Below are 12079 nucleotides of genomic sequence, written 5' to 3' on the forward strand. Positions count from 1 at the left end.
CTTTGTTTTTATTTCCGCCTGCCTTTGTCACTAACGCTACAGATCGCCACTGCAGCCTTGATATGGACGTGCAGTCTCTCTCCTCTCCCTTTGTGAAAGCCCCTACGTTGTAGAAGAGGCAGGACACTAAAACCACTCGTCCCCGGCCGTCGTCAGGGTGCGCGCCTGCAAGTCCCCCCGGGTTGGCCGTGGCTGACACCATTTTCAGAGGGGGCCCGCAAAAGCAAAGCGGCCCAGCGGGGTATTGTCACGCGAATGCTCTCCGGTGGGTACAATTCTGTCTGCAGTGGTCATAAACGCCTTGCCGTCACCTTTCTCTCCTTGATGTCCCGTTTCAAACAGTAAAGACGGCTCGGAGCTGGAGGGCTTGGGGTCTTTGGGGAGCTTAACAACCATGACCTGAGCCCGCAGGAAGGGACGCGCTGGCCGGGTCAAGGAGGGCGAAGGGAACTAAAGGCCCAGGTTCTTTCTGAAGGGAACGGGCCTGACTCCAAGTGACAGATGCAGCTGTACCCTGTGTCCCTAGGGCAAGACACGGAAAAAACACCAGGGGGCGGTAACTGTTAAAGGCTTTGAACTTCCCAGAAAAGCTGTGAAGCTTTGGAAAATTTTTTTCATCTATTGTTTTGTGCTTAAAAAAAAATTAAAAGCTCATTCTATGACATAGCTGGAGACATTAAATTCGTAGAGTGGAGGGGCCCGGGCTGGGGAAAGAGGGGTGGGGGCTGCTGTTTGATGGGGACAGAGTTCCAGACTGGGAAGACGAGGGAGAGAGAATTCTGGGGAGGGAGGGGTGCTGGTGACCGCTGCACAGTGGACAGAATGCACGCCGCCGGGCTGCAAGCTGAAATATGCTAAGTGTTATGTTGCCTGTGTTTTTCCACAATTTGAAAGCAACACCGAGAACAAAGCCAAGCAGATGAAGTGACTTCCCGCTCAGGAGGCGTCTCTGGAGGCCGCACCTGCGGTGTCACTTCCACTGCCAGGAAGGGAGCTGGTTATTTTTGAGCCACGTAATTCGAACCAATTCAAAAGTACCCACGCAAACAGGAAAAAGAATGAGTTCACTGGCTCCCTGGGGCTTTTTTTTTTTGGCAAGCCTTCTAACCTGCGCATAAACTTGAGCCTTTTTTGGTTATATAATCTGTGACCAAGGACAGCCAGCTTTCCCCACCGAGTTCTCTGACGTCACCTCCATGGGGAACAAACGTTCGTTGCACCTTGCGCTCAGGCGTTCGACGGTGCTGAAAGACGCCAGGTAGGAGGCTGTGACCTTCACCGGAACTGCGCCCGTGGGGGAAGGGCAGCCCGCGGCCCGGCACGCACCCGCCCGGCCCCTCCCCCGGCCCTTTGTGAGCTCAGCCCGCCCCGCGCCCAGCCTGCCTGCCAATCCCGACTCTGTTGCTGGGGCTCTGCCGCGTTGCCGTTGGTGCCAGCTCTGAAGCCGCCCTCTCCGGGTGCCTGCAAAGGACGGATCCGAGGGCGGAACGAACTGAGCGTGGACGATGACTCAGCGGTCTTCTCGCACGTTCTGGCACTCTGCATTCTAGGTCAGGAGCCCTCTCCAGGCGGGACAGCGAGGCGTTGCCGGCGCTTTCCAGAACACGGAACAGCAGGCCGGACAAGGGCAGGGGTCTCAGCCTCTCGCCGTGGACGTGTTGGGGGACTGCTCACTCCACCATGTCTCAGTCACTGGGTGCCGTGGCCCCACAGCTGGGGCAACCCCTGGTCCCCGAGAGCAGTCAGTCCTGGCGGAAAAGGCCACTGCCCGGGCGCACACAGCCGCTGCCGTCCCTGTGCCCGGTCACTTCCCCCTCCCTCCCTGGGAGAGACGTTTACTGAAGTTCCCCGCGCGCGGCCCGCTGCAGGACGTCCCGGGTGCCGGGCTGCCTCCCCGGGCTTTTTCTAGAAACGTCGGTTTCTCTCTGGAGCTAACCCTCGCGCACTCCCCCTCCCGCTTCTCCTCCTCCCTCCTCCTCCCCACCCTGCCTCTGCCATCACGACTGTTTTTCTGTACCCTTTGGACTCCAAAAAAAGCTCGAGTCACAGGCGCGTGACTCAGAGCGACATGACTCACAGAGCCGCCGTCACCAGATCCACACAGGGCGTGTTCGGGAGCCAGCGAGAAAGCTCACCTTCCGGTGCCCTGCAGAGATGCGAACTTCAGAAAAACAAAACAAGAACGAAAACACCTGGCCATCACAGGAATCCGTGCTGGCCATCACCAGGGTCTCCCGCTAGCTTGGGTTCCTGCTCTGCATTTTAACCCCCCGGGCCCGGGCATTCCTTGTTTGGGGGTTTAAGGGGTGGAAAAGTCCTCTAACAATGCTCAGGTAGATCTTCCCAGATCCACACAGCCGCAGGTTACCACAGCAACCACACAGCGGTTGTTCTGCCGGGGCTTCTCGGTGACATGACACTTGTAAAACGGTCTTCCCCTCTAAGGAGGGGCTGTGGTCCCGCCTCCGCCCCATCGTGGCAATGGAACATTCTAGAAGAGTCGCACAGCACAGCGTGGGGAGGGGGGGACTCGGGGCACGAGGGGGCAAATCCACCGCTAACGTTTAAGAGCCTCCAGCTCACCTGCTGGTCGACGCCACGATTCTCCCAAACACCAGGACACGACCCCGTGGCTGACCGTGCCCCTCCCCCTTGTGATCACAACGCGAGGTGCGCGTTTCATGCATCGGATCCCGGAAACACAGAGCGCAGCTTCGGTTCGCGTCCGTAAAAAGGCCCAGGTTAAAGCCCGGGCCGCACCAGGCGCCTCCGGCGGCGGCTTCCGGGGAGAGCCTGGGCGGCCGCGACCAGCCGCAACCAGCCAGCGCTGTCGGGGTCCGCCGTGGCTCCCCGCGGGTCTGCGCGCCGGCGGCCCGGGGCCGGGGCCGGGGCCGCGGAGGCGAGGGCAGGATGTGTCCAATCACCGGCCCGGCCCCCCACGAGACCACGGCGGTCACCTCAAACGCGACCCCACAGAAAGCCCCCTCGAGGTCACGGGCCGGGGGGACAGAGCGGGCCGCGCGCGGGGAGGCCCGGATGTGCCCAGTCACGGCCCGGCCCCCACGAGACCACGGCGGTCACCTCAGACGCGACCCCACAGAAAGCCCCCTAGAGGTCACGGGCCGTGGACACAGTGGGCCGCGGAGGCGAGGCCCGGATGTGCCCAGTCACGGCCCGGCCCCGACGAGACCACCGCGGTCACCTCAGACGCGACCCCACAGAAAGCCCCTCGAGGTCGCGGGCCGGGGACAGAGCGGGCCGCGCGCGGGGAGGGGGCGCCGGGCCGGAACCCCCGCGGGCCGCCCACCGACGGGCCGCTGCGGCCGAGGGGACGGGGCGCGGGGCGGAGCCGAAGCCCCCGGCCGCCCGCCCGCTCCGGGCGCCGCCCGGCTCCGCGCCGGGTCTTCCCGCCGCCCGCGCGCCGGCTCCCCTCCCCCAGGGCGGGCGCCCGCACGTCGGCCGCAGCACGCAGCAAACGCCCTGATCCCTCCGCCGGGCCCCTCAGGGCGGCGGCCCCTCCCCTCCCGGGCCCGGCGGTACCGCCCCGGGCTCGACCCGAGAACGTTTTGTGAGGGGGCCGACGGCCCCGGGCGCAGGGTTCCTTCCCGGAGGGCGGAAGAGGCTGAGGAAAGTAGTTCCTTCTCGGCGTTTCTGCGGAGGGATCTCGCCGGGGCGGCGGCTCGCCGTCGGACTATATAAGCGGGCGCCGGGCGCGGCGCAGCCAGTTCCGTCGGAGCCGGAGTTCGGTCGCCTTCATCCTGCGTACAGCTGCCGCCGCCGCCGCCGCCGCCGCCGCCGCCTGGTGAGTGGACCTCGTCGTGCTGGCCGGGGTGGGGGCGGCCCGCGGCCTCTCGGCCGTGAGGGAGGAGGGCGGTGCGGCTGCCCGCCGCGGGCGGGACGCCCTCCCGGGCGGGTAGTCGGCTGGGGTCGCCCCGCAGGCGGAAGAACCGACAAGATGGCGGCGCCGCCGAGCCGGGAGGTCAGGGTGCAGGGCGGACAGGGGCCGGAGAGCGCCGAGCGCCGCGAGGGTCTGAGGAGCGGAAGGCGGCGTCGCCGGGCCGCGTTTGGAGACGTGGGGGAGCGGTGTGGCGGGGCTGACGGGCAGCGCTGGGCCCCGGTTAGGGGCTGGGGAGTAGGGAGGCGCCTCGGCGCGGGGCTGCTCCAGCGGGTGGGGGGCGGCTCGCGCCGTGACGTCACCCGCGTGTTGGCACACAGAGCAGGGCGGGGCTGCCTCCCGGTGTGGGTGGCGTCGGTTTCTGTCAGTTGCAAGACACACGGTTAGGGCCTAGGCGAGATCCTGCTGAGTGGACGGGAACGCGAGCCGGAAGGGGGGAGGGACGGAAAAGCCCTGAGTTCACTGGTCACGTTTCCCTGCTTTCTTCATAACGAAGGGTCTGAGGCTGGGGTTTTGAAGTAATTTTTCAGGTTTGTGTTTGGTGTCCTTTGGAGTTCCTAAGCAAGTTATTAATTTTAATAGTGTAGATAAATAGACGATATTCAGTCTTTAGGAATATTAGTGAATTGTTTGCTGAATTTTTTTTTGTTTCTTTTTGTGTGTTTTCTCATAACAGACAATGCAGATCTTCGTGAAAACCTTAACTGGCAAGACCATCACCCTCGAGGTGGAGCCCAGTGACACCATCGAGAATGTCAAGGCAAAGATCCAGGACAAGGAGGGCATCCCCCCTGACCAGCAGAGGCTGATCTTTGCCGGCAAGCAGCTGGAAGACGGCCGCACCCTGTCCGACTACAACATCCAGAAGGAGTCCACCCTGCACCTGGTGCTGCGCCTCAGAGGTGGCATGCAGATCTTCGTGAAGACCCTGACCGGCAAGACCATCACCCTCGAGGTGGAGCCCAGTGACACCATCGAGAACGTCAAGGCGAAGATCCAGGACAAGGAGGGCATCCCCCCCGACCAGCAGAGGCTGATCTTTGCCGGCAAGCAGCTGGAAGACGGCCGCACCCTGTCCGACTACAACATCCAGAAGGAGTCCACCCTGCACCTGGTGCTGCGCCTCAGAGGTGGCATGCAGATCTTCGTGAAGACCCTGACCGGCAAGACCATCACCCTCGAGGTGGAGCCCAGTGACACCATCGAGAACGTCAAGGCGAAGATCCAGGACAAGGAGGGCATCCCCCCCGACCAGCAGAGGCTGATCTTTGCCGGCAAGCAGCTGGAAGACGGCCGCACCCTGTCCGACTACAACATCCAGAAGGAGTCCACCCTGCACCTGGTGCTGCGCCTCAGAGGTGGCATGCAGATCTTCGTGAAGACCCTGACCGGCAAGACCATCACCCTCGAGGTGGAGCCCAGTGACACCATCGAGAACGTCAAGGCGAAGATCCAGGACAAGGAGGGCATCCCCCCCGACCAGCAGAGGCTGATCTTTGCCGGCAAGCAGCTGGAAGACGGCCGCACCCTGTCCGACTACAACATCCAGAAGGAGTCCACCCTGCACCTGGTGCTGCGCCTCAGAGGTGGCATGCAGATCTTCGTGAAGACCCTGACCGGCAAGACCATCACCCTCGAGGTGGAGCCCAGTGACACCATCGAGAACGTCAAGGCGAAGATCCAGGACAAGGAGGGCATCCCCCCCGACCAGCAGAGGCTGATCTTTGCCGGCAAGCAGCTGGAAGATGGCCGCACCCTGTCCGACTACAACATCCAGAAGGAGTCCACCCTGCACCTGGTGCTGCGCCTCAGAGGTGGCATGCAGATCTTCGTGAAGACCCTGACCGGCAAGACCATCACCCTCGAGGTGGAGCCCAGTGACACCATCGAGAACGTCAAGGCGAAGATCCAGGACAAGGAGGGCATCCCCCCCGACCAGCAGAGGCTGATCTTTGCCGGCAAGCAGCTGGAAGACGGCCGCACCCTGTCCGACTACAACATCCAGAAGGAGTCCACCCTGCACCTGGTGCTGCGCCTCAGAGGTGGCATGCAGATCTTCGTGAAGACCCTGACCGGCAAGACCATCACCCTCGAGGTGGAGCCCAGTGACACCATCGAGAACGTCAAGGCGAAGATCCAGGACAAGGAGGGCATCCCCCCCGACCAGCAGAGGCTGATCTTTGCCGGCAAGCAGCTGGAAGATGGCCGCACCCTGTCCGACTACAACATCCAGAAGGAGTCCACCCTGCACCTGGTGCTGCGCCTCAGAGGTGGCATGCAGATCTTCGTGAAGACCCTGACCGGCAAGACCATCACCCTCGAGGTGGAGCCCAGTGACACCATCGAGAACGTCAAGGCGAAGATCCAGGACAAGGAGGGCATCCCCCCCGACCAGCAGAGGCTGATCTTTGCCGGCAAGCAGCTGGAAGACGGCCGCACCCTGTCCGACTACAACATCCAGAAGGAGTCCACCCTGCACCTGGTGCTGCGCCTCAGAGGTGGCATGCAGATCTTCGTGAAGACCCTGACCGGCAAGACCATCACCCTCGAGGTGGAGCCCAGTGACACCATCGAGAACGTCAAGGCGAAGATCCAGGACAAGGAGGGCATCCCCCCCGACCAGCAGAGGCTGATCTTTGCCGGCAAGCAGCTGGAAGACGGCCGCACCCTGTCCGACTACAACATCCAGAAGGAGTCCACCCTGCACCTGGTGCTGCGCCTCAGAGGTGGCATGCAGATCTTCGTGAAGACCCTGACCGGCAAGACCATCACCCTCGAGGTGGAGCCCAGTGACACCATCGAGAACGTCAAGGCGAAGATCCAGGACAAGGAGGGCATCCCCCCCGACCAGCAGAGGCTGATCTTTGCCGGCAAGCAGCTGGAAGACGGCCGCACCCTGTCCGACTACAACATCCAGAAGGAGTCCACCCTGCACCTGGTGCTGCGCCTCAGAGGTGGCATGCAGATCTTCGTGAAGACCCTGACCGGCAAGACCATCACCCTCGAGGTGGAGCCCAGTGACACCATCGAGAATGTCAAGGCGAAGATCCAGGACAAGGAGGGCATCCCCCCCGACCAGCAGAGGCTGATATTTGCCGGCAAGCAGCTGGAAGATGGCCGCACCCTGTCCGACTACAACATCCAGAAGGAGTCCACCCTGCACTTGGTCCTGCGTCTGAGGGGAGGTGTCTAAGTTCCCTCTCAAGCTTTAACAAATTTCATTGCACTTTTCTTTCAATAAAGTTCTTGCATTCCAAGTAGTGTGTGTGTGTGTGGTTTTTTTTTTTTTTTTTACATTTATTTTTTCTAATTGCAAATAGAGAAATAGAGTATCCCAATAGGTGAGAGAAGAGCTCTTTCTGCTTTTCAGAGTGTTGGGGGGTTGACATTTTTCTACCAGTTTTTCTGGGTAATGATAAAGCTTTTTCTCCATTATAGGATATAGTTGGTTGAGCAAAAACATAGTGAGATACACATGTAAAAAGTCACCAAATAGCAGTTTTTGGAATATTAGAAACTAAATTGGAAGGGAAGGGGGCATCTACAGAGAAACCAGGTTTAATACAGTTTTATTGGGTGTGTTTCAAACAGTTCATCAGATTCTGTGAAAAGGAGCAGGTGGGGTGGGTGGGTTGCCAGCATCTGTTCTAGTTGGAGCTGTTCTTTCCAACTTGCTGGTGCATTCTGAGGGGGTGTGTGCTTGGGCCCTTGCCACCCATGTGGGAGACCCAAATGGGAGTGGGCAGGATCATGTTTGGCCTGGCTCAGCCTTGGCTATTTGGAAAATGGAGTGGATGGAACATTCCTGTCCTGTCACTGTCAAGTAGGTAAAAAGATGAAAATACAATATTTTAATGAGTAGCAGGTAGTTTTAATCAAGCTTATGCCAGAATGGTTAGGAAATGAAAGCTACTGGCTGGAATGTCTGATAGGAAGATGGACTCCAGATCTTCATGTGGTAGGGTCGGATGGCAATGTGGCTCAGTGTGTTAAAGCCCTGTCCTGTGTTGCTGGCTTCTCCGCTTCTGATCCCGCTCCCTGCTGGTGCACCTGGGAAAGCTGCAGAGGATGGCCCAAGTGCTTGGGCCAGTTCTCCAACGTGGGAGACCTGGAAGAAGTCCCTGGTTCCTGGCTTTGGCCTGGCCCAGTTTTGGTCATTGTAGCCAGCTGGGGAGTGAACAGGGAAAACCTGTTTATTTGGAAGGCAGAATTAGAGGTATACATCCTTAAAAAATTTCCTGCGGTGACTAGATAAGGGTTTGTATGTAACCCAACTGGGCAAAACATTGGGCCTCCTGTTTGAATTTGTGCAGACATGTGACTGCACAGTGCTGGTTATGGGTTGTATTTTACTGAACTAAAGGTGGAAGTTGGGAACCCCAGAATTGTCCAGGGAGACGCTAAAAGACTTGGGAGGAGAAGTTTCCTCCCACCCGAGTTATAGGCAAATAGGCATAATCTGATGTACAAGAATTTTGTTAATTTTAGAGTGAACAGGTTTTTAGGTCAGGATCAGTAGGAAATTGGTGCCCTTTAAGAAATCCACTAGTCTAACCTCATCGGTTTGGAGTTTCCTTTGACTTACGTACGTGTAATGTGTAGTTCACTGAGTTTCTGTGACTCCTGCAAACAAGCACAGGGATCAAGAGTCCAGGAAACAACCAGAGCTCTTGTCACTTCAGTCAGACTTCAGTCAGTACGCTGGTTTTTCCTTACTTCCCTCGTTAGCATCTGGCGTACCTATCACATAGGAAAAATAGTGCCTTGAAAATGTATGGCAGGCATTGCAAGGCTTCTAGATAATGAGTGTATTTTGAAAACGCTTCAAAATTAGATGGAGAAATCAAGCAGTTGGGTGACTTACTGCTGGTCTTGAGAGTGTGGGGCTGAGGCAACAGCCTGGTGTCCTTTGGACAAGTGGAGACCCTGTGTATCTTGTGTAAGCCGGAAAGTCTGGACACCAGAACATCATTCTAACAAAGCTATGTGAGTGTTCTAGGGGTGCGGATGCGGAGTTGAAAGCTCAAACTCTGAACTAAAAAGTTTCCTGTCAGGTTCAAAGGAGTTTCTGATTGCAGGTGAAGGTACTGGAAAGATTTTGAAAACTGAAGCACAGTATAGGCACATTCATAAAATCAGATGTAAAACGTACTATCCATATAAGCCCACTGCTAGGAAAACATGTTTGCCTGTTTCTAAGTTAAAATGTATAGTTCCATATAAACATACCTGTGTGTATGCAGAATTGTAAAAGGTGAGAGGAATCTTAAGTTCCTAATCACCCAATTTTACTTCCCAGAAATAACTACGTGTAACACTTGGGTATGACTTCCCTTGTGTAACGAGTGTGCCATGTTTATTACATAGATACATGTGTACACGCAAACTGGAGCGTTTTCAATTCAATGTCCACATACTAGCCTGCTTTTTTTTTTTTTACTGGGTAATTACAGCATGTTCCCATGCTAACACCTTTCAATACTATGCTAGTATCCCATAGTATGGATATCCTATGATTTATTTAACCTGTCTGCCAACGTGTATCAAGTTTTTTGTGATTTTACTATTTTAGAAGATTTATTTGAAAGTGAGAGGGGGAAACCGATCTTACATCCACTGGTTTGCTCCCCAGGTGGTCCACATGGCCAGAGCTGGGCCAGGCCAAAGCCAGGAGCTTCATCCAGGTCTCCCATGTGGGTGGCAGGGCCCCAAACAGGTGGGCCACCTGTGGCTTTCCCTGGTGCCTTCCCAGGGAGCTGGATTGGAACCAGAGTGGCTGGGGCTCAGCCAGCTGCTCGAATACCGATACCTGTACCGCAAGTGGCTGCTTAGCCGGCTGTGCCCCAACGCCAGCCCTGGATCATTTGTTTAATGTACGTTTCTGAAGAGGCAACTTTCATGTGTTTCAATATTTAGAAAGGCGAATGAAGAGTATCATGAACAATATTTTCATAAACTTGTATTTGTCTGAAGGGCACAGTGACAGGAGCTCCTCCATGGTGAGTTCACTCCCTGGGGCTGGACCAGGACCAGGTGGGAGCCAGGACCAAGAGCTCCATCCAGGTCTCCTATGTGGGAGGACTCGGGCTGTCACTCGCTGCCTCAGGCATGTTAGGAAGCTGGATTGGAAGCATGGAGTAGCTGGGATTCCACCTGGTGCTCCAGTTTGCCAAGTGGGTGTGCGGCGTAACACCTTTGCCACAACATGTGCCGCACACCTTCCATCCTTGCCATCCTAGTCCCAGCCCTCACCCGGAGCACAGTTCTTTCAGACTTCATGTGTTAGAACGATTGATAATATATATTAATTTCCCCACCCACGCGAGGTAGCATCTTGTCCATACCTGATTTTTTTTTTTTTTTTTTTTTTTTGCTTTATGCCTTTTGTCGTTTTGACAGAGTTCTGAGATCATTATGTTAGAGGAAAAGACCTCTTGTGCAATTCTCTCAAGAAGAAAGCCAGCCACCGGGGCCGCACCCATCCCCAGCGAACGCTTAGAAGCCTTTGGGGTACGTGAGGGACGAGCAGCTCACTTAAAGCACAGAGATGGTAAACTCTCACAGTCTGGGTAGTTTTAAAAGCACCTGTGTTTGGTTTCACACTTAAATGGCTACTACTTCAGGATTCACTTGCATAGGTTTCATTATGTTTTTTATTTATTTATTTATTTATTTTTTGACAGGCAGAGTGGACAGTGAGAGAGAGAGAGAGAGAGAAAGGTCTTCCTTTTGCCGTTGGTTCACCCTCCAATGGCCGCCGCGGCCAGCGTGCTGCGGCCGGCGCACCGCGCTGATCCGATGGCAGGAGCCAGGAGCCAGGTGCTTTTCCTGGTCTCCCATGGGGTGCAGGGCCCAAGCACCTGGGCCATCCTCCACTGCACTCCCGGGCCACAGCAGAGAGCTGGCCTGGAAGAGGGGCAACCGGGACAGAATCCGGCGCCCCAACCGGGACTAGAACCCGGTGTGCCGGCGCCGCTAGGCGGAGGATTAGCCTAGTGAGCTGCGGCGCCGGCCTAGGTTTCATTATGTAAGTCTTGAATAAACCAGGAGAAAAATATGAGGGTTGTATTCGTATATACAGTTGTATATACAGTTTGTGTAAAGTAGTCTACCTTTTATGTTTTGCCTGAAAGTGCAACAAAAGTCCTACCAAGCTATAAAGTCCTCATGAAGTGGATTCCTGGAAATTTCCATTTTAATGTGCAGTGCTTATGTCTGCCTGAAGAGGGAGCTGCTGGAACAGACCGGTTCAGTGATGCAGCCTGCAGCGCCCCCCGGTGGCCGTGGCCGTGGCCGTGGTTGACCGAGCGATTCCAGTTCCTTCCTTTCTGTGCTGCCCGGAGGCTGTCTCGTCCACTTCTCTGTGAAAGCGACTTCACCGTCCTCCCCCACGCCTTTGACCTCCTTTTTCTGTCTGGATTCTGGGCCTGCGCCGTCTCTGGTTCCACCCCAGCTGAGGCGACTGTAGCAGGTCTGCTCCTGCCTTCCACACCCCCCGGATCCTCCCTGTGGTGGACACCTCCCTTCAGGGGCTCGTTCCGCTCTGAAGTGCCACCACCTCGCCCACCTCGGCAGCTCGGGTCCTACCCGATGGAGAGCTAGGTCGGGCTGGGCATCGTGGGGCAGCACGTCCAGCCTCCCCTGGGGCGGCCCCACCTCATGACAAATACCAGCTGCTCAGTTTGCAGTGCAGCCCAGGCATCGGCAGTGTTAGAAACTTCTAGTGAATCTAGTGTAGCCAGGGTTGGGAACCCCTGATTTTAAAGTGTTGCCATCATTAAACGGGTGAAACTTTTTTTTTTTTTAAGATTTATTTATTTATTTGAAAGTCAGAATTACGCAGAGAGAGTCTTCCATCAATGGTTCACGATGGCCTCAACGGCCGGAGCTGTGCCGATCCAAAGCCAGGAGTCAGGAGCTTCTTCCTGTTCTCCCACGTGGGTGCAGGGGCCCAAGGACTTGGGCCATTTTCTACTGCTTTCCCGGGCCATAGCAGAGAGCTGGACAGGAAGCGGAGCAGCTGGGTCTCGAACAAGCGCCCATATGGGATGCCGGCGCTTTTAGGCCAGGGCGTTAACCCACTGCACCACCGCACCGGCCCCGAAATACTTTTCTTAATATTATTTTCTTAATGTATAATAATCTTTATGTATAATCTTAATGTATAATAATTATTTTCTTAAT

The 12079-nt window shown here is 56.4% G+C and overlaps 1 protein-coding gene across 2 annotated transcripts; it reads left to right on the forward strand.

Moving 5' to 3' along the window:
- The first annotated feature begins 3437 nt into the window (after positions 1–3437).
- On the forward strand, positions 3438–7152 carry UBC (ubiquitin C). Of its 2 annotated transcripts, none has more exons than XM_051839546.2 (2): positions 3438–3802; positions 4572–7152. In XM_051839546.2, exon 2 carries the CDS (start codon positions 4575–4577, stop codon positions 7086–7088), a length of 2514 nt encoding a protein of 837 aa, XP_051695506.2. In that variant the 5' UTR covers positions 3438–3802; positions 4572–4574; the 3' UTR covers positions 7089–7152. The 2 variants fall into 2 exon arrangements, with proteins under 2 accessions (XP_051695506.2, XP_069922156.1); XM_070066055.1 differs by lacking the exon at positions 3438–3802 and adding an exon at positions 4257–4425.
- The last annotated feature ends 4927 nt before the right edge of the window (positions 7153–12079 follow it).

This window comes from Oryctolagus cuniculus, chromosome 21 (genome assembly GCF_964237555.1).
Source record: "Oryctolagus cuniculus chromosome 21, mOryCun1.1, whole genome shotgun sequence".
Lineage (NCBI taxonomy): Eukaryota > Metazoa > Chordata > Mammalia > Lagomorpha > Leporidae > Oryctolagus > Oryctolagus cuniculus.

What these genes read in the sequence shown, in the direction of transcription:
- UBC (XM_051839546.2), top strand. Translation starts at nt 4,575, where the DNA reads ATGCAGATCTTCGTGAAAACCTTAACTGGCAAGACCATCACCCTCGAG.